Source organism: Mesoplodon densirostris, chromosome 4, assembly GCF_025265405.1.
Source record: "Mesoplodon densirostris isolate mMesDen1 chromosome 4, mMesDen1 primary haplotype, whole genome shotgun sequence".
In the NCBI taxonomy this organism is placed as follows: Eukaryota; Metazoa; Chordata; class Mammalia; order Artiodactyla; family Ziphiidae; genus Mesoplodon; species Mesoplodon densirostris.
Genome location: NC_082664.1, coordinates 147,958,938 through 147,981,849, shown reverse-complemented (window position 1 = coordinate 147,981,849; position 22,912 = coordinate 147,958,938). Strand labels below are relative to the sequence as shown.

At 38.9% G+C, this 22,912-nt stretch overlaps 1 protein-coding gene across 4 annotated transcripts in view; it reads left to right on the top strand.

Moving 5' to 3' along the window:
- The window catches only part of SEC11A (SEC11 homolog A, signal peptidase complex subunit), a 49,253-nt gene that overhangs the window by 12,802 nt on the left and 13,539 nt on the right, over positions 1-22,912 (top strand). For 3 of the 4 annotated variants that reach the window (XM_060095330.1, XM_060095331.1, XM_060095329.1), the window contains exons 2-3: positions 17,210-17,319; positions 22,553-22,702. In XM_060095330.1, coding sequence (XP_059951313.1) covers positions 17,210-17,319; positions 22,553-22,702 — 260 coding nt within the window. The remainder of the gene's footprint in view (positions 1-17,209; positions 17,320-22,552; positions 22,703-22,912) is intronic. The other variant, XM_060095332.1, reaches the window with a different exon arrangement.

Here is a 22,912-nt window from a genome sequence, read left to right as displayed (position 1 = left end):
TTTTTTTTTTTTTTTTGTCGGTACGCGGGCCTCTCACTGCTGTGGCCTCTCCCGTCGCGGAACACAGTCTCCGAACGTGCAGGCCCAGTGGCCATGGCTCACGGGCCCAGCCGCTCCGCGGCATGTGGGATCCTCCCGGACCGGGGCACGAACCCATGTCCCCTGCATTGGCAGGCGGACTCTCAACCACTGCGCCACCAGGGAAGCCCAACCATTTTTTAAGTGTAGGGTTCAGTAGTGTTAAGTACATTCACATTGTTGAACAACCCGTCTCTAGGACTCTTTTTATCTTGCAAAATTAGAACTCTGTACTCATTAAAAAACTCCCCATTCTCCCCTTTCCCCAGCCCATAGAAACTACCATTGTACTTTCTGTCTCTGTGAATTCGGCTTTTTTTTTTTTTTTTTTTTTTTAAAGAAGATGTTGGGGGTAGGAGTTTATTAATTAATTTATTTATTTTTGCTGTGTTGGGTCTTCGTTTCTGTGCAAGGGCTTTCTCTAGTTGTGGCAAGCGGGGGCCACTCTTCATCGCGGTGCGCGGGCCTCTCACTATCGCGGCCTCTCTTGTTGCGGAGCACAGGCTCCAGACGCGCAGGCTCAGCAGTTGTGGCTCACAGGCCTAGTTGCTCCGTGGCATGTGGGATCTTCCCGCCCCAGGGCACGAACCCGTGTCCCCTGCATCGGCAGGCAGACTCTCAACCACTGTGCCACCAGAGAAGCCCCTGTGAATTCGGCTTTTATTAATTTTTTTCTCATTATTTGTTTTCTATTTCACTGATTTCTGCTCTAAACTTTATTTCCTTCCTTGGTTACTTTGTGTTTAGTTTGCTATATTTTCTAGTTTCTTAAAGTGGAATCTTGGGTTATTGGGTTAAGGTCTTTCTTTTGAAATATATGTATTTAAAGCTATAGATCTCTCTCCAAGCAGTACTTTAGCTACATTACAGAAATTTTGACATGTTGTGTTTGTTTACACTCAGTTCAAAATATTTTGTAATTTCCCTGTGGTTCCTCTTTGAACCATGGGTTATTTGGGAAAAAATGTTTCTAAGTATGTATTTGGGGGTTTTTCAAATTGCTCTCCAGCGCTGATTTCTAATTTAATTATATTGTAGTTGAAGAAAATAGTTTATATGACTACAATCTTTTAAAATGAGTCCCCTTTTAAAATTTGCCTAGAGCCTGGTCTCTGGAGGATGTTTCATGTTTGTTTGAAAAGAATGTGTATTCTCCTGTGTGGGGTGGAGTGTTCTATAGATGTTTAGTTGGTTGAGGTATTCAAGTTTTCTATATCCTTGCTGATTTTCTGTCTTATTCTATCAACTATTAAGAAGAGAATGTTGAAGTCTCTAACTTTTTATCCTGAGATAGATCCTACTTAGTCATAAGGTATATATTGTTTGGTCTAAACATTTACTAAAATGTTACAGATACTTTTTATGTCTATATCCGTGATACCATTCTGTGGTTTTCTTGTAACATCTTTATCTGATTTGGGTATCAGTAATGTTGGCCTTCATAAAGTGAGTTGGGAAGTATTCCCTCTTCTGCAGTTTTCTGGAAGAGTTGGCATAGAATTATTATGATTTTTTTCTTTAAATGCTCGGTAGAATTGATTAGTGAATACTGTCTGAGCCTGGAGTTTTTCTTTGTGGGAAGGTTTTTAAATCGTAAATTCAGTTTCTTTAATAGGTCTGTTCAGGTCTATCTATTTCTTCTTCAGTGAGCTTTGGTAGCGTGTATTTCAAGAATTAATATATTGGTATAAAGGTATTCACAATACTTATTATCCTTTTGATATTTGTATATTAGTACAAATTAATAAGTATTAGTCTAGTGATGTCACCTCTCTCATTCCTTCCTGATATCAATAATTCATATCTTTCTTTTTTTCCTCATTAGTCTGGCTAATTGATCTCCTCAAAGAACCAACCTTTGGTTTGCTTTTCTTTACTGTTTTCCTATCTTCAGTTTCACTTATTTCTACTCATATTTTTAGTATTTCTTTTTTGTGAGTTACTTTGGATTTCATTTGGTTTTCTTAGTGTTTTAAAGTGGAAGCTTAATTTGGGAAATCCACAAATATTTGGAAATTAAACAGTGCATTTCTAAATAACCCGAGGGTCAAAGGAGAATCCCAAGAGAAATTGCAAAATATTTTGAACTGAGTATAAACAAAAACACAACATATAATTTGAGACATTTCTGTTTTTCTTAACATAGGCCTTTACTACTATAAAATTCCCTTTACATACTACTTTAGGTGCATCCCACAAATTTTGAAATGTTGTATTTTTATTCTCTTTTGATTTCTTCTTTTACCATGGGTGATTTAGAATAGAAGTGTTATTTGATTTCTAAACATTTGGGGGAATTTTTCAGGTATCTTTCTGTTACTGATTTCTATTTTCATTCCATTGTGATTGGAGAATACTCTTTGCATAATTCAAATCCCTTTCTATTTATTGAGACTTGTTTTGTGGTCTTGAATATGGTCTATCTTGGTGAATGTTCTGTGTGTACTTAAAAGGAATGTGTATCTGCTGTTGTTGGGCAGAATGTTCTGTAAATATCAGTTAGGTCAAATTGATAGTGTTGCTCAAATCTGCTCTATGCTTATTGATTTTTTTGTCTTCCTGCTGTATCAGTTATTGAGAGGGGGTGGTGACATTTCTGACTATAACTATGGATTTGTCTATTTCTCCTATTCTTTTCCATTATGGTTTATCGCAGGATATTGAATATAGTTCCCTGTGGTATACATTATGCTATACATTATGCTGTATGCTAAACTTGTTGTTTATCCATTCTTAATGTAATAGTTTGCATCTACCAACCCTAAACTCCCAATCCATCCCTCTCCCTCCCCCTCCCCACCTTGGCAACCACAAGTCTGTTCTCTATGTCTGTGAGTCTGTTTCTGTTTTGTATATAGGTTCATTTGTGCCATATTTTAGATTGCACATATAAGTGATATCATATGGTATTTGTCTTTCTCTTTCTGACTTACTTCATTTAGTATGATAATCTCTAGTTGCATCCTGATAGTTTTTTATTGCTATGACTTCAGTTTCACTAAACTTTTCTTCTGTGATGTCTAATCTGTATTCCATTCTGTGTGGTTTTCAGACAAGATTGGGTGCTTTCAGGGTGGTATGCTGTGTGGTTTTCATTTCAGACATATTCTTTTTCATCTCCAGAGGTTTGGGTTGGGTCTTGGATATATTTTCTATCATCTAAGTCTCTATTTAATGTGCTCAGTCTTTCCCCTACCTTTTATTTGCCACACCACACAACTTGTGGGATCTTAGTTCCCTGACCAGGGATTGAACCTGGGCCATGACAGTGAAAGCGCTGAGTCCTAACCACTGGACTGCCAGGGCATTCCTGTTTCAAGGCTTTTTTAAAAGGCTTTGTTAGGCAAGTCCAGAGCAGCCTTCAGTCTAAGGTTAATTTTGCACCACAACTGAACAATAACTTTTGAGTATGCTATCCAAAGCCCATGTGTTATGAACATTTCCACTCTGGCTGGTGGAAACAAATTATCCCTGCCCCATATGAACTTTTAGAATGGTCCTATCTACTCCTTTTAGTTGGTTCTTTTTCCGTCCTTGGTACTCCCCTGAAATGCATGTGCTGATCATTGCTGATCATCACTCAGCTGAAGACTTGAGGAGAAACCCTCTGTAGTTCTCATTTCTGTACTGCCCTACAATCTAAGTTGCCTTCACTTCCCCAAGCTCCCAGTTCTTTATCCTCAAGTCAAGGAGAATTCTAGGCTCTGGCTACATTTCTGTTTTGCCCTGTGGCCTGGAAACTATCCATTCTGTAAATTGGGGCAATTGTAGGGCTTACCTTGTTTCCCCTTTCATAGTCCTATGCTACCTGGACACAGTCACATGTCCAGTGTCTGAAAACCTTTGTTTCATATACTTTGTCCAGTGTTTTAGTTATTTCAGGCAGGGAGGTAAATTTGGTCCCTATTCCTCCAATTTGGCCTGAATAGCATATATTCAAGATTCATCTATGTTATGTGTTTCAGTAGTTGATGTTTTCTTTTCCTGAGTAGTTTTCCATTACTTGGAAATGTTGTAATTTATTTATTCACCTGTCGATGGACATTTGGGGTTTTGTCTTTTTTTTTTTTTTTTTTTTTTTTTCGGTATGCGGGCCTCTCACTGTTGCGGCCTCCCCCGTCGCGGAGCACAGGCTCCGGACGCGCAGGCTCCGGACGCGCAGGCTCAGCGGCCATGGCTCACGGGCCCAGCCGCTCCGCGGCATATGGGATCCCCCCAGACCGGGGCACGAACCCGTATCCCCTGCATCGGCAGGCGGACTCTCAACCACTGCGCCACCAGGGAGGCCCCTGGGGTTTTGTCTTTTTTTTTCCCAATTTGAGGCTGTTATGAATGAAACTGCTGTACATGTGTTGTGTTTTCATTTGTCACATTTTTAAAAGATTTAATGGATTTTTTAAAATGAAAATTATCTTATTGGTATTATGCCTGTTTAGACTATTCAGGAACTTTTGTTATTGTTATTAATCTTTTAAGATCCTCACTGAGACTATCAGTGACTTTATTGGACCATAATAACAGTGTCTATTCTGAATACACTTCAATTTTTCCAACACCATCAGTTTCACTTGTACCTGCTATCTGTGTATCTGCCTCTAATGCCCTAGCTTCTATTGCTGCTTCTTCTATGAGTTAGAAACCAGGGGAATTGTGGTTATGAATTAATGAGTCTCTTAGTTTGAGGTCGCAAGGTAAGTGGAATTTAAGACTTAGGCCAATGGCTATTTTGTAGCTCTAAGACACATTTTTGCTTCCATGGTCACTTCTGTCTTTGCTTGAGATGGCTAGAAGTCTGACTTCTATGTAAATATCCTATATGTTGAACTTCAAGTATCTCTTACAAGAACAGGAAATATAATGGTATATTTGATAACTAAAAGATAACTGCATGGTATATAATTTCCAGATTATGGCTTGTTAAATTATAATATTTAAACTTACTATCAGCTTTATTTTGCTGAATTTTCTGTTGTAGGTTTTTCTTAAATTCTTGTTATTTATTACTTACTGTGTATTTTAAGTTGTCATGTGGATTATTCTAGTCACGGAACTTTTGGGGGAAGTCTCCACACATTACTTCCTAAAAGTGCAAAAGAAAAATAGCACACACAAATCTCCCTATACCATAGCTACCGAAAGATATTACATAGAGGGCTTCCCTGGTGGCGCAGTGGTTGAGAGTCCGCCTGCCGATGCAGGGGACACCGGTTCGTGCCCCGGTCCGCGAAGATCCCACATGCGGCGGAGCGGCTGGGCCCGTGAGCCATGGCCGCGGAGCCTGCGCATCCAGAGCCTGTGTTCCGCAACGGGAGAGGCCACAACAGTGAGAGGCCCACATACCGCAAAAAAATAAAAATAAAACCAGTCAAAGCTCTATGTAATATCTTTTTTTTTTGTGGTATGCGTGCCTCTCACTGTTGTGGCCTCTCCCGTTGCGGAACACAGGCTCCGGACGCGCAGGCTCCGCGGCCATGGCTCACGGGCCCAGCCGCTCCACGGCATGTGGGATCTTCGCGGACCGGGGCACGAACCGGTGTCGCCTGCATCGGCAGGCGGACTCTCAACCACTGCGCCACCAGGGAAGCCCTTGACTGGTTTTAATAACATTCTTTTCTAGTTACACCTTGAACACTCAGGGATATAATGTTCCAGTCACTTCTTAGAAAAAATAATAGGGCTATTCAATTCTGTGGTTATTATTCTACATATGTCACAATGTCTTATTAATAGTTAGCTTGATGTGGCCAAATGGTATGAGAAGGTTAGGTAGCTGCCACCTTATTTCTGCCAATACCCAAAAAAGCACTTCTTTCTGTACATTGATTCTGTATATTCATTAGCATTCAGATATAGTGGTGAAGAAAGCAGGGGCTAGGGAGGCAATATATTTGTCTTTTCAGTAAAGATTTTTGTCACAAAAAAGGGGAGAAAAGAAATAGAAAAATAGGACATTTTCAAACTTGCTCAGGTAGAATATTTGTTTTAGCAAATAGTGTGCTTCTGTCTAGGTTTTGGCTCACAGACTGACTTAGCAGTATGCAAACAGGCACTTTTTAAGGAACATTTGCCAGTTACATGTATTGAGAGACTTTTAACCTCTTTCTCTAATAAGAATGATGAGGATGATCTTGATGATTAGATGCATTTCACAACAATGATTCTGTAGCAAAAAGTAGTATTACATGTCTGAAGAAAAAGAGAAGGGTAATTATAGTGACCTCCTTGCAGGGACAGAGAAAATTACGATTTTTAAGTCTTTCATTTTTCTTTTTTTTTTTTGCGGTATGCAGGCCTCTCAGTGTTGTGGCCTCTCCCGCTGCAGGGCACAGGCTCCAGACGCGCAGGCTCAGCGGCCATGGCTCACGGGCCCAGCCACTCTGCGGCATGTGGGAACTTCCCAGACCGGGGCACGAACCCGCGTCCCCTGCATCGGCAGGCAGACTCTCAACCACTGTACCACCAGGGAAGCCCTCATTTTTCTTTTAAAGAACAGTTATTTTAGGGACTTCCCTGGCAGCCCAGTCGTTAAGACTCTGCACTCCCAATGCAGGGGGCACGGGTCCCATCCCTGGTTGGGAACTAAGATCCCATACGCTGCATAGCACGGCCAAAAAAAAGAAGAACAGTTATTTTATTAGATATCGCACACCTGTTCTGGCAATGCTACATCTGTGCCCTTCTGAAAATGGAAAGATTTTCCTCAACCAAACATATTTGAACTGGCTGACATGTAGCTATTTTTAGTTTTATTTATTTCAGTGTGAATATTTTATGTTTTGCTGGAGAAATATTAATATGGTTGATTATGGGATATTGCCTGCTTGGGGTGTTATGTGCTATATGGTATGTTGCCTTTTCAAAATCTGGCCAATTCTGAATTACGAAGCATTTCTGACCCCCAAGGGTGTTAAATAAGGAATCATGAAACTATATTTTGTAGTTTTTATGGAATCCCACAGCCCTTCCTTCAGTGATTCTGGATCAGGGCCCATAATCTATTGTCCTAACCAGTACTATAGGTGGCTTTTTTAGCATGGGAGGTTTGGAAAATAAAGCCTTTAGCTGAATTCCTGACTGCTGATCCACAGGTTGACCATAATCTCTTCTTAGAAGCTAGTTTTCCTACTTTTAGCCTCTCCCACTTTACTTCCTCAAATCTGTTTTTGGAATAAAAAAAAACATTTTTTTTGTCTTTTAAAAACCTACCGTCTTGAGGTGGAGTCAAGATGGCGGTGTGGGAAGACGTGGAGTTAGTATCTCCCTATAACTAGGGTGCCTGCCAGCTGCTGGTGGGGGACTCTGACGCCCAAGGAGACGGAAGGAGCCCCAAAGTGAACCGGTAGGATGTAGGGGGACTGAGGGGGGAGGAGAAGTGGAGGCCAGACAGAATCAACACCCCTGAGGCTGGAGAGATCAGGAGAGGCAGGTGGAAGGGGCCCCCGGAAAGAACAGGAGAGGAGTGGAGGGTGGTTGCCCTGCCCACTCAGGCACAGGGAGCCTGCTAAGCTCCCAGGCGGGTCCCCTGCTTTCCAGAGCCCCCTCCAGGCCACGTGGGTCCTTGAGGGAATAGGAAGGAGGCCTGGGGGATCAGGAGAGGCAAGTGGGAGGGGCCCTCCGGGAGGAGCAACATAGGAGCGGAGGGCGATTGCCCTACCCAATCAAGACCAGGGAGCCTGCTGGGCTCCCAGGTGAGGTCCCCTGCCCTCTGAGACCAGAGGTGGGGGCACGCCTGGACCCCTTCTGTTCCTTGAGCCTGAGCCCCACCCCCCACAGCCCCCAGGGCCTTTTCCAGCCCTGTGGGTCCTGAGCATTGGCCGACCCACTGCCCAAACCTCGCCCCTGCTTAGGCCCTGCCTTCCAGAGCCAAGGCCTCACCCTGCCTTTTTCTTTTTCCCCTCCTCTTTTTTACTATTGTGGTATTGATGTACCTTCTGGTTGTTGATTCATCTATACTTTTATTTTTATATTCTTCCTAACGTATCTATTAGTTTCCTAGTCTAATTTTATTTTTTACTTTGTTATTTTTCCATTTTTTTTTTTTTGTTCGTTTGTTTGTTTTCTATGCCTCAGGCGGCTTGCGGGATCTTGGTTCATGATCCCAGGGTCTGGCTAAAGCTCCTGCAGTGGGACTCTTGAGTCTGAACCACTGGACTAACAAGAGAACCTCAGACTCCAGGGAATATTCATCAGAGTGAGGTCTCATGGAGTTCCTCATCTCAGCACCAAGACCCAGCTCTACCCAATAGCCTACAAACCGCAGTGTTGGAAACCTCAGGCCAAACAACCAGTAAGACAGGAACACAAATAAAAAAAAAAAAAAAAAAGAGAGAGACGGAAAAAAATACATCACAGATGAAGGAGCAAGGTAAAAACCTACAAGACCAAATAAATGAAGAGGAAATAAGCAATCCACCTGAAAAAAAATTCAGAGTAATGATAGTAAAGATGATCCAGAATCTTGGAAATAGAATGGAGTCATGGACTGAGAAAATACAAGAAATGTTTAACAAAGATTTAGACGAACTAAAGGACAAACAAACAGAGATGAACAATACAATAACTGAAATGAAGAATACACTAGAAGGAATCAATAACAATAACTGAGGCAGAAGAACGAATAAGTGAACTGGAAGACAAAGTGGTGGAAATAACTGCAGAGGAGCAGAATAAAGAAAAAAGAATGAAAATAATTGAAGACAATCTCAGAGACCTTTGGGACAACACTAAACGCACCAACATTCGAATTATAGGGGTCCCAGAAGAAGAGAAAAAGAAAGGGTCTGAGAAAATATTTGAAGAGATTATCGTTGAAAACTTCCCTAACGTGGGAAAGGAAATAGTCACCCAAGTCCAGGAAGCACAGAGAGTCCCATAGAGTATAAACCCTAGGAAAAACACACCAAGACACATATTAATCAAACTAACAAAAATTAAATTCAAAGAAAAAATATTAAAAGCAGCAAGGGAAAAGCAACGAATAACGTATAAGGGAAACCCCATAAGGTTAACAGCTGATTTTTCAGCGGAAACTCTGCAGGCCAGAAGGGAGTGGCAGGAGAGGGTAGACAGCAGAAGCAAGAACTACATTCCTGCAGCCTGTGGAACAAAAACCACATTCACAAAAAGATAGACAAGATGAAACGGCAGAGGGCTATGTATAAGATGAAGGAACAAGATAAAACCCCAGAAAAACAACTAAATGAAGTGGAGATAGGCAACCTTCCAGAAAAACAATTCAGAATAACGATACTGAAGATGATCCAGGACCTCGGAAAAAGAATGGAGGCAAAAATCGAGAAGATGCAAGAAATATATAACAAAGACCTAGAAGAATTAAAGAACAAACAAACAGAGACGAAAATACGATAACAAATGAAAAATACATTAGAAGGAATCAATAGCAGAATAACTGAGGCAGAAGAACGGATAAGTGACCTGGAGGACAGAATGGTGGAATTCACTGGTGCGGAACAGAACGAAGAAAAAAGACTGAAAAGAAATGAAGACAGCCTAAGAGACTTCTGGGACAACATTAAATGCAACAACATTCGCATTATAGGGGTCCCAGAAGGAGAAGAGAGAGAGAAAGGACCTGTGAAAATATTTGAAGAGATTATAGTCGGAAACTTCCCTAACATGGGAAAGGAAGTAGCCACCCAAGTCCAGGAAGCGCAGAGAGTCCCAGGCAGGATAAACCCAAGGAGAAACACGCCGAGACACATAGTAATCAAGTTGGCAAAAATTAAAGACAAAGAAAACTTATTGAAAGCAGCAAGGGAAAAATGACAAATAACACACAAGGGATCTCCCATAAGGTTAACAGCTGAATTCTCAGCAGAAACTCTACAAGCCAGAAGGGAGTGGCATGACATATTTAAAGTGATGAAAGGGACGAACCTACAACCAAGATTACTCTACCTGGCAAGGATCTCATTCAGATTATACGGAGAAAGCAAAAGCTTTACAGACAAACAAAAGCTAAGAATTCAACACCACCAAACCAGCTCTACAACAAATGCTAAAGGAACTTCTCTAAGTAAGAAACACAAGAGAAGAAAAGGACCTACAAAAACAAACCCAAAACAATTAAGAAAATGGTAACAGGAACATACATATCGATAATTACCTCAAGCGTGAATGGATTAAATGCTCCAACCAAAAGACACAGGCTCGTTGAGTGGATACAAAAACAAGACCCACATATATACTGTCTACAAGAGACCCACTTCAGACCTAGGGACACATACAGACTGAAAGTGAGGGGATGGAAAAAGATATTCCGTGCAAATGGAAATCAAAAGAAAGCTGGAGTAACAATATCCATATCAGATAAAACAGACTTTAAAATAAAGAATGTTACAAGAGACAAGGAAGGATACTACATAATGATCAAGGGATCAATCCAAGAAGAAGATGTAACAGTTATAAATATATATGCACCCAACATAGGAGCACCTCAATACCTAAGGCAACTGCTAACAGCTATAAAAGAGGAAATTGACAGTGACACAGTAATAGTGGGGGACTTTAGCACCTCACTTACACCAATGGACAGATCATCCAAACAGAAAATTAATAAGGAAACACAAGCTTTAAATGACATAATAGACCAGATAGATTTAATTGATATTTATAGGACATTCCATCCAAAAACAGCAGATTACACTTTCTTCTCAAGTGCACATGGAACATTCTCCAGGATAGATCACATCTTGGGTCACAAATCAAGCCTCAGTAAATTTAAGAAAATTGAAATTATATCAAGCATTTTTTCTGGCCACAACGCTATGAGATTAGAAATCAATTACAGGGGGAAAAAACTTAAAAAACACAAACACATGGAGGCTAAACAATACGTTACTAAATAACCAAGAGATCACTGACAAATCAAAGAGGAAATTTAAAAATACTTAGAGACAAATGACAACGAAAACACGACAATCCAAAGCCTATGCGATGCAGCAAAAGCAGTTCTAAGAGGAAAGTTTATAGCAATACAATCCTACCTCAAGAAACAACAAACATCTCAAATAAACAATCTAACCTTATACCTAAAGGAAGTGGAGAAAGAAGAACAAACAAAACCCAAAGTTAGTAGAAGGAAAGAAGTAAAGATCAGAGCAGAAATAAATGAAATAGAAACAAAGAAAACAATAGCAAAGATCAATAAAACTAAAAGCTGATTCTTTGAGAAGATAAACATAATTGACAAACCATTAGCCAGACTCATCAAGAAAAAGAGGGAGAGGACTCAAATCAATAAAATTAGAAATTAAAAAGGAGACGTTACAAGAGACACCACAGCAATACAAAACATCCTAAGGGACTACTACAAGCAACTCTATGCCAAAAAAATGGACAACCTGGAAGAAATGGACAAATTCTTAGAAAGGTGTAACCTTCCAAGACTGAACCAGGAAGAAATAGAAAATATGAACAGACCAATCACAAGTAATGAAATTGAAATTGTGATTAAAAATCTTCCAGCAAATAAAAGTCCAGGACCAGATGGCTTCACAGGTGAATTCTATCAAACATTTAGAGAAGAGCTAACACCCATCCTTCTTATACTCTTCCAAAAAATTGCAGAGGAAGGAACACTCCCAAACTCATTCTGTGAGGCCACCATCACCCTGATACCAAAACCAAAGATACTGCAGAAACAGAAAATTACAGACCAATATCACTGATGAATATAGATGCAAAAATCCTCAACACAATACCAGCAAACAGAATCCAGCAACACATTAAAAGGATCATACACCATGATCAAATGGGATTTATCCCAGGGATGCAAGGATTCTTCAGTATATGCAAATCAATCAATGTGATACACCACGTTAACGAACTGAAGGATAAAAACCATATGATCATCTCTATAGATGCAGAAAAAGCTTTTGACAAAATTCAACACCCATTTATGATAAAAAGGCTCCAGAAAGTGGGCAAAGAGGGAACCTACCTCAACATAATAAAAGCCATATATGACAAACCCACAGCAAGCATCATACTCAATGGTGAAAAACTGAAAACATTTCCACTAAGATCAGGAACAATTCAAGGATGTCCACTCTCACCACTCTTATTCAACATAGTTTTGTAAGTCTTAGCCACAGCAATCAGAGAAGAAAAAGAAATAAAAGGAATACAAACTGGAAAGAAGTAAAACTGTCTCTGTTTGCTGATGACATGATACTATACATAGAAAATCCTAAAGATGCCACCAGAAAACTCCTAGAGCTAATCTATGAATTTGGTAAGGTTACAGGATACAAAATTCATGCACAGAAATCTCTGACATTCTTATACACGAACAACGAAAAATCAGAGAAATTAAGGACACACTCCCATTTACCATTGCAAGAAAAAGAATAAAATACCTAGGGAATAAACCTGCCTAAGGAGGCGAAAGACTTGTACTCAGAAAACTATAAGACACTGATGAAAGAAATCGAAGATGACATAAACAGATGGAGAAATAGACCATGTTCTTGGATTGGAAGAATCAGTATTGTAAGAATGACTATACTATCCAAGGCAAGCTACAGATTTAGTGCAGTCCCTATCAAACTACCAATGGAATTCTTCACAGAATTAGAACAAAAAATTTTACAATTCATATGGAAACACAAAAGACCCCAAATAGCCAAAGCATTCTTGAGAAAGAAAAATGCAGTTGGAGGAATCAGGCTCCCCAACTTCAAACTATACCACAAAGCTACAGTAATCAAGGCAGTATGGTACTGGCACAAAAACAATATAGGTCAGTGGTACAATATAGAATGCCCAGATAAACCTGTGCACATATGGGCACCTAATTTACAACAAAAGAGGCAAAAACATACAGTGGAGAAAAGATAGCCTCTTCAATAAGTGGTGCTGGGAAAACTGGACAGCTGCACTTAAAAGAATGAAATTAGAACACTCCCTAACACCATACACAAAAATAAACTCCAAATGGATTAAGGACTTAAATGTAAGACCAGGCACTATAAAACTCTTAGAGGAAAACATAGGAAAAACACGCTTTGACATAAACCACAGCAAGATCTTTTTTGACCCACCTCCTAGAGTAACGGAAATAAAAACAAAAATAAACAAATGGGACTTAATTAAACTTATAAGCTTTTGCACAGCAAAGGAAACCATAAACAAGACAAAAAAGACAACCCTCAGAATGGGAGAAAATACTTGCAAATGAAACAACAGATAAAAGATTAATCTCCAAAATACACAAACAGCTCATGGAACACAATATCGAAAAAACAATCCAGTTAAAGAATGGGTGGAAGACCTCAATAGACAGTTCACCAAGGAGGACATACAGATGACCAAGAGGCACATGAAAAGATGCTCAACATCACTAATTATTAGAGAAATGCAAATCAAAACTACAATGAGGTATCACCTCACGCTGGTCAGAATGGCCATTATCAAAAAATCTAGAAACAGTAAATGATGGAAAGGGTATGGTGAAAAGGGAACCCTCTTGCACTGTTGGTGGGGATGTAAATTGATACAACCACTATGAAAAACAGTATGGAGTTTCCTTAAAAAACTAAAGTAGAACTACCATATGACCCAGCAATCCCACTATTGGGCATATACCCTGAGAAAACCATAATTCAGAAAAAGATATGTACCACAATGTTCATTGCAGCACTATTTACAATAGCCAGGACATGGAAGCAACATAAATGTCCATTGACAGATGAATGGATAAAGATGTTGCACATATATGCAATGGAATATTACTCAGCCATAAAAAGTTATTGAGTCATTTGTAGTGAGGTGGATGGACCTAGAGTCTGTCATACAGAGTGAAGTAACTCAGAAAGAGAAAAAGAAATACCATATGCTAACAAATATATATGGAATTTAAAAAAAAGGTACTGATGAACCTAGTTGCAGGGCAGGAATAAAGAGGTAGACATAGAAAATGGACTGGTGGACATGGGGTGGGAGGGCGAAGCTGGCGCGAAGTGAGAGTAACATCGACATATATACACTACGGAATGTAAAATAGTTGGCTGGTGGGAAGCAGCAGCATAGCACAGGGAAATCGGCTTGGTGCTTTGCAATGACCTAGAGGGGTGGGATAGGGAGGATGAGAGGGAGGCTCAAGAGGGAGGGGATATGGAGACGTGTATGCATATGGCTGATTTGCTTTGTTGTGCAACAGAAACTAACAGTATTGTGAAGTAGTTATACTCCAATAAAGATCTATTAAAAAACAAAAAAGCTACCGTCTTGAGATGGAATTTAGGAGACCTAAGTTTTAGTTGCTACTCTGCCTGCCAAGAGCTGTGCAGACATGAGTGCATCACTTAGCTTCTCTGTGCCTCAGTTTTCTCACCATAAATGGGAGTGTCAAACTAGGTTTCAAAGCACACCTGTATAGTCATATTACTATATTACTCAAAGAACAGCAGGTATTTCTAAGTGTCCGTAAGAAGACGTCCGGGGCTTCCCTGGTGGCGCAGTGGTTGAGAGTCCACCTGCCAATGCAGGGGACACGGGTTCGTGCCCCGGTCCGGGAAGATCCCACATGCCGCGGAGCGGCTGGGTCCGTGAGCCATGGCCGCTGAGCCTGCGCGTCCGGAGCCTGTGCCCCACAACGGGAAAGGCCACAACAATGAGAGGCCCAAGTACCGCAAAAAAAAAAAAAAAAAAAAAAAGTCCGTATTTTCTTTCTTCCTTTGTGCATGATGTTATGTTGATAGAATATGTCATACTTCATTGGAAGTATGTTCTGGCCATTAACATGGACTTAAGAAAAAAAACCTAAACAACTTATTTTTGAATAGGTGATACTTGCATTTAGTAAGAAACATGCGCATATATATTGGAAAGAATTTTCCTTCCACCTTGAGTTTCAGTTCCTCTTTCCAAAGGCAGCCATTGTCCCCAGTTTCTTGTGTGTGCATCCAGAGATTAACTATACGATTATAATAATATGCAACCTGAAACCTTTTTTTTGAGTATGCAGGAAAAACGGGTTAATTGCAGGGGGGAAAGTAGAAAATGGTATGAGAGCTAAAATCCTCATCATAATAAATAGTTTATAGATGATGTTCCAAATTTATGAAAAGAGAAGCAATTAATTTTTAGAAGCATGAGGGTAAAATAGGTAAAAGAGATGAAAATGATTGCTGGGGGTGGCCTGCCATGGCCAGGATATGCAGGGGTTTTTAAAAAAATTATATATCTCTTGACTGTGTATGTAATCTTTTGATAAAAATAAAAATTAATTTAAAAAGGAGAAAAGAAGAAAATGTGGATAAACAAATGAAACAAAATTGCCTGGTATTGTAACCCCAGGTGTAACCAGTTTACTTTCTTTCAGTTTTGTCTATACTTTAAAAAATAAGAAAAATTGAAAGGTATCACCCCCGCCCCCAAGAGAAAAAAAAAGGTAAATATGTGAGGTGATGAATGTGTAAATTAACTTGGGGGAATTCTTTCACAAGGTATATCAAATCATCACATTGTACTCTTTGAATATCTTAACAATTTTATTTGTCAGTTATACCTCAATAAAGCTAAAAAAAAAAGAAAGCTTGAAAGAATAGTACAGCAAACACCTGTAACCTATCACAGGTTTAACAGTTTTTAACATTTTTCCATATTTGCTTTGTATGTACTTATGTGTATGTGTGTGTGTGTGTATATATATATATATATAAAATTTTTTCTGAATCCTTTGAAACAAATTGCAGATATGACACTTCACCCCTAACTCCTACTACTAGCTAATTACTGCTAAGCATGCATCTCTTACGAGTGACAGTGTCCTACATACCACAGTACCATTATCATATGTAAGAAAATTAACACTAATTTCCTAGTATCATTTAAGTCATAATTTGAGTTTCCCCAATTGACCCCAAAATGTCTTTTATAGTTAGGGTTTTTTCTTATATGCATTTTGTTCTTTTGAACCAAGATCTAACCAGAGTTTATGCATTACATTTGGTTATTACGTCTCTTTAGTCCAGTCCCCCACCTTTATTTTCATGACATTGAATTTTTGAAGACTGTAACAGTTGTCTTGTAGAATGCGCATATGCTCATATGTGTGTGTGTGTGTGTGTGTGTGTGTATAAATTTTTTTTTTTTTTTGCCGCACCACACGGCATGTGGGATCTTAGTCCCCGACCAGGGATCGAACCCATGACCTGTGCCCCCTGAAGTGGAAGTGTGGAGTCTTAATCACTGGACTGCCAGGGAAGTCCCAGCACATATATTTTTTAAAATAACGAAAGTGAACTTACATTGGACATAGTTTTGAAACTTCTATTTTTTCACTTTAAAGTATTTTATGGCTGTCTTTTTAAGTTCACATTTTCGGTCGTACATTCAAGGATCTTCATAACCTGAGCTTGATATGCTTTTTCAGATTTCTGTCACTGCTGTCCAGCACCATCTTTTCCTCTCCTGAACTATCTGCCATGGTATCCAGTCATCCTCTCTACTTTTATTCATTATCCAGCATTAGTCCAACACAATTAGCTCATATGTTTCCCTCACTTGAAATACCTTTCTAGTATTATATTTGCTTATTTAAGTCATAGAATTTTATAATTTGTTGAGCAGTGTAAATTTTGTAGGACATAAGGCTGGCCTTCAAAGTCCTAACTATGTGACTGACAAGCTGTATGACTTTGATAAGTCATTTCCTTTCTGAGACTAAGTTTCCTCAGCTGTAAAATGAGGGGTCAAGTTAAACGTCATTGAATAGCCCATAATTATCAAGGGATAAGTATTGTAGAAAAGTAAGTATTAGAGTTTAGAAGCAGAGGTGTGTTGCTGTTGGCTGGTATCTGTCATGTATGTGATTGAATTTAAGCGGAATGGTCGTGAAGCCCAAATGAAATAATTCATGTGAAAAGTTCTGAAAATAACGTTATATAAATGTAATGTGTTTTAGCAAACAAAACAGCAGGGTTCTTTGGGTGAGTGGGTGGGGATGTTCTGGGATGCTGATGGTGTAATTATTACAGTATTTTAAAGAGTTTCTTAGAACTTCAGGTGCCCTAATAGTACTACTTAAAACTTTAAAATTGATACTACTCAGTGCTTTCCTAGGTGAGGATAATTATGGATCTGATCTCTTCTCTTGTTCTTACAGCTCTATTATCAAGTCCTAAATTTTGGAATGATTGTCTCCTCGGCACTAATGATCTGGAAGGGGTTAATGGTCATAACTGGAAGTGAAAGTCCAATTGTAGTGGTGCTCAGGTAACAGTTTTTCTTTTCAAGGCATGGAATTGCATGGCATTACTTGGGAGAAAAATTGAAATGTTTAATAACTGATATATCATTCCTTTAGACACTACTCTTTCCCAGAAGAGGGCCTGGAAGAAAATTTGTTAGTCTTTCTCAGTTGTGAGAAATTCTAAACCTTGTTAGGCACTTTCCATTCAGATCCCAAAGGGCTCATGACTTTTCTATGAAATGTTTATGTGAGCTTTATTTTTGGCACATCTGTTAAGAAAGTGTTTCAGTATACTTTATTTTCCTGAAATCCTTCTATCTTCTTACATTCTTTGGTATATCAGGGCTGATACTTAGTTGTTAATTTACAAGATTATGTATCATCTTTACAAATTAAGAATTTTTCTGCAGCATGTTTTCAGTGTCAGTATAGAAGCATCACTAATTATTTCCATGTTTCCTGCTGACCTTGAAATATCACTTCTAAATAGACTTCAGGAATTCTGAGTATATTAATGCCATCTCTTAAAGTGACAAATAGTACTGACTTTTTTTTCTCCACTGTCTTCCTTCCCTATCCTTGTACTCGTACTCTTAGGGATTTAAAAACCTAATTTAGCAACTCATTTTTGGAGAATTACCACTTGGTTATTTAATTGAGTCATTGTAGTTCTGTCTTATTTGGGGCTTAATTATGTAAGCTATCTCGTGTCTTTTCTAGAGATAATGGAGTATAAATATAAAATAAATTGAATCATTAACATTACCTAAAGTCTAGATAATAGTACATTATTCTTAACAAGATGAATCTGACTCTTTCATTGTCATACTAGGATATACTTCCAGCAACAAGTGGTTGGAAGCACTGGGTCTCCAGTATCTTATTCCTCCCTTACTCATACCCATACCCTCTGTCTGAATTTATTAGTAATCAAATGCAACTGTGATTTTAGAGATCCAATGAAATGTCTGGAGTTTATTACCTGGGAAAGCATTTAATGTACTATTCTAGGGGTATAGAGACTTGGGTCTCTACCTTTTTCATTGTCTAACTACAGCCTTGGGCAAGTCATTTATAGACTGAACCATAGTTTCCTCATCTATAAAATGAAGGCTAGACCTAGATGATGTCAGAAGACTTTTCCAGTTTTAAAATTATGTGGCCCTAAGTTCCCAGTCTTGAACTCAGTGGAGAGCTTCAATTTGTAAAGTGTTCAAACACTAACAGAAGGAGAAGCCACACTAATTGGCACTGGGGAAAAGCTGTAGAGAGAAAGCCCAGGGAGGCTTCTTTTGGAGATTCTTCTGGAATTATTTCAGATTGAGTTCTGTTCAGTGGAGATGTTTAAGTACAGTCTAATGACCTTTAAACTGGGAATGATGGAGTGAAGAGGGGATTAGACTAAGCACCTATGGAACATTTTGGTGGTCCTGAAAATATCAGTTGGGGCTTTTAAAAGGAGTGTTTGGATAAGTTATTTGGTAGCTAGGTTATTTGTATACTGAATTTTTCTGATTGTCGGTGTGGAATAAAGAAAAAAAATGAAAAGAGACCAGGTCATATTAGAAGAGAATCTGGTCAAGACTGGCAGGAGTAGTCATTAGAGAAAGGTAATTATGTGATTTCATAAAACTTCAAGGAATATAATTTTTACCTGGAACCAAATGTGCCTCAGAGGACTCAGGCCATCTGAGAATCCACTTTTAGGACTTTCGTGAAACCACTGGGGATAAAGACAAAAATACTTCCTTATTATTTATTTTATTAACTGAAGTTTCACGGAACATTGAAAACTGATTTTTTTCCCCCTTTGTGAAGCTGAAGTCAATTTAATTTATTTTTATTTTTATTTTTATTTATTTATGGCCAAGCCGCACAGCTTGCGGGATCTTAGTTCCCCCACCAGGGATCGAACCCGGGCCCCCTGCAGTTGAAGTGCAGAGTCCTAATTGGTGGACCACCAGGGAATTCCCCAGTTTAATTTATATATAAATTATTTATATATAACTTCTTATAAAATTGATCGTGATTGATGTATTAAATTTAAAAGTATAGTTTAATCAAATAACAGAAGTTTATCAGTAATTTATTCAATTTTTTAAAAGTTTCCCCTGGTTATTTCTTTAATGATCCTCTTACCACATGCTTTTAACTGTTTTTAATTGCCATCTGTATCTGAATTTTTAAATCTTTTTTTTTTCCTAATCCAACTTTATTCCCTGAATCTACACTCTTGTTTTCATCCTACACTAACATCTCTATCTGGATGTTGACCAGGCACTTGAAACTCCACCTAATAAAAGTAAAATTCATCTCCTTTTCCCAAAAACCTGTTCTTCTTCCTCCTATTTCTGTGACTATCACGGCCATCTGCTCAGTTGCCAATGTTAAAAACCTAGGAGTCATTCTTTTTTTTTTTTTTTTTTTTTTTCGGTACGCGGGCCTCTCACTGTTGTGGCCTCTCCCGCTGCGGAGCACAGGCTCCAGACGCGCAGGCCCAGCGGCCATTGCCCACGGGCCCAGCCGCTCCGTGGCATGTGGGATCCTCCCTGACTGGGATACGAACCCAAGTCCCCTGCATCGGCAGGCAGACGCTCAACCACTGCGCCACCAGGGAAGCCCTAGGAGTCATTCTTGATCCCCCCTTCTGTCATAGCCAATTGGCCATCGAATTTGTTATTATCCCTCTTCTACCCTTTTTTAGCTGTCCTCCCTGCTGTTATTCTATTTCAAGCCCTCATTTCCTGCCTGGGCTGTTGTAACAACCTTTAAAAAAAAATGCTTTTATAACCAGAAAAAAGTTAATATATTTTCATTATATGAAATGTTGAAATCACAAGAAAAATCTAGATGAAACTAAGTCACCCATAGTTCTGGGATATAATCACTATTAACATTTTAGTCTCTTTTTTCATGTATATTATTTCTTACATAATTGAGGTAATTCTGTATGCGTATCCTTTTCTCAATCTTTTCCCCTTATCATTCTCCAGTGTCCATGTTTTTAATAACAGTTTTAATAATTACCAAGTATTCACTTGTAAGTAATAGCCTGGACAACTGGTCTCCCAATTTACCTTCTCATCTTTTCCAGTTTACTCATCAATTCAATATTTGAATGTCTTCTATGTACTCTGTAGTTTCTGAAGTGATGTTTCTTAAATGCAAATATGATAATGATATTCCCTGCTAAAATTCTAGAGTATCTCAGAAGCAGTTAAGCACAGTGAGAGTGAACCTCCTTGGTTCAAATCTCACCTTTATCATTTTTTTAATTTACAACTGTAGGCCATTCTAAGCCTCAGTCTCCTTATCTATAAAGTTGGGATAATAATAGTACCTACATCATAGAGTTGTTCTGAAGATTGTTTTTTAAAAAAACTCTTAAAATTGGCACTCTGCATATAATAAGTGCTCGATAAAGATGAGTCATTCACCCGGAACAACTCAGCTTTTTTTTTTTTTTTTTTTTTTTTTTTTTTTTTTTTTTTTTGCGGTACGCGGGCCTCTCACCGTTGTAGCCTCTCCTGTTGTGGAGCACAGGCTCCAGACGCGCAGGCTCAACGGCCATGGCTCACGGGCCTAGCCGCTCCGCGGCATGTGGGATCATCCCGGACCAGGGCTCGAACCCGTGTCCCCTGCACCGGCAGGCGGACTCCCAACCACTGCACCACCAGGGAAGCCCACAACTCAGCTTTTATCTGTTTCATTTATATCATTTTCAAGCAAGGTTTTATTTGAACAAAGGATGTCACTGATTTAAAAAAAAGAGCCAAAATAAAAACTTGAAAATTTCATGTCTAGAATACCTTCTGTAATATTTTCACCAAACACATGTTCTATCTTTTGTCTGAACACCTTCTGAGAAGGGGAACTCATTGCCCCAAGAGGAACCTAAACAAAACTTTTAAGAATAAACATGTACTGAAAATCCATATTTCTAGTGGTTCCTGAATTTTGCTTGTATTAGAATCACTTGGGATCTTTACAGAATACTGATGCCTGCTGCTTCTCTCATCCACAGACATTCTGATTTAAGTGGTTTGAGATATGACCTGAGCATGGGGATTTTTAAGTTTCCCAGGTGATTCTTGTGTGCACCAAAGTTTGGGAACCACCACCATATTCCCTTATGTATGTAGAGGGACCAGAGTCTTCAAACAGAAGTGTTTGGACTTTGTCATTTTTGCTGTATTGAATTTTATTCCTTGTCTTCTATTTTTTCTTATTAAATTTATTGTTAATGAAAACTGGAGCTCGAGTTTCTGAAAACAATACTGATGGGCTACTTCTTTATAGAAAGAAAAGTTTCATTAATTAGTGCAAATATCTTAAGACCTTTGAAGAACTTGGTATAAGGTAGAACAGGTGAAAGGTAAGAAGACACTAGAAGTTTGTCATCAGTAATTACCATGGAATTGAATTCTTTGCTTGTTTCTGAAATTCTTAGGCAAAAATCTCTGCTCTTGTTCTTGGTTTTGTTTCTTTTCTTTTTTTTTTCTTTTGCGGTACGCGGGCCTCTCACTGCTGTGGCCTCTCCCGTTGCTGAGCACAGGCTCCAGACGCGCAGGCTCAGTGGCCATGGCTCACGGGCCCAGCCGCTCCGCGGCATGTGGGATCTTCCCGGACCGGGGCACGAACCCGTGTCCCCTGCATCGGTAGGCAGACTCTCAACCACTGCGCCACCAGGGAATCCCGGTTTTGTTTCTTGTTTCTCTTTTTTAAATAGATAAATTGATACCACAAGCATTATTTCTGTCGCTGACTGTTCTTTGACTTGATGAGCTGTTTTTCCTTCTTATTGGGTTGAAACCATAAGGTCATCTTGGTCTGTATCTTTATAAATGTCAGGAAAAGATGATCCAGTTCTCATCTGAATATCTTTAGCATTTTCAGATGAAGTGAGAATAAGGACAGTGATTATAAAGTTCACTCTTTTATATTCTGTTTGTTACTTGAAATTTTAAAAAGTTAAAGAATTAGTAACATTGCCCTTTTCAAAATTTAAGCTCCTTTCCATAGTAATGGTTGAAATGGAACTAGTTAATGAAGGCTATTAACTAAAGGAAACCTTTAGTATAACTAGTCTGAGGAAACCATATTTGGAAGACAATACACATTTTATGTTGATATATTTGTTAAGATATTAAGTATATTCCAAAGGTGATACTTCTAATTGTTTGTTGCATATCTAACTTTGAAAGTAAATTTAATCTCAGGCTTTCTTTTGCTATTATATTCTTCTTTCCCTCCCAGTGGCAGCATGGAACCTGCATTTCATAGAGGAGATCTTCTCTTTCTAACAAATCGAGTTGAAGATCCCATACGAGTGGGAGAAATTGTTGTTTTTAGGATAGAAGGAAGAGAGATTCCTATAGTTCACCGAGTCTTGAAGATTCATGAAAAGTATGTGCAAACTATATCTTCTCTATTTTAAAACATTTTTATGTTTTAGTGTTTGCAGCATTTAATTTTGATAGCCTAAAGATTAAGAAAGGGTGGGGAACTCCTAGGTCCTTCTTCCAGTCCATTTTTATGAATGTCTGAAGGCTTGGTGAACATTTGTAAGACTAAATACTTATTTAGTAATTCATTTTTCCCTGAAGGCTTTTCTGG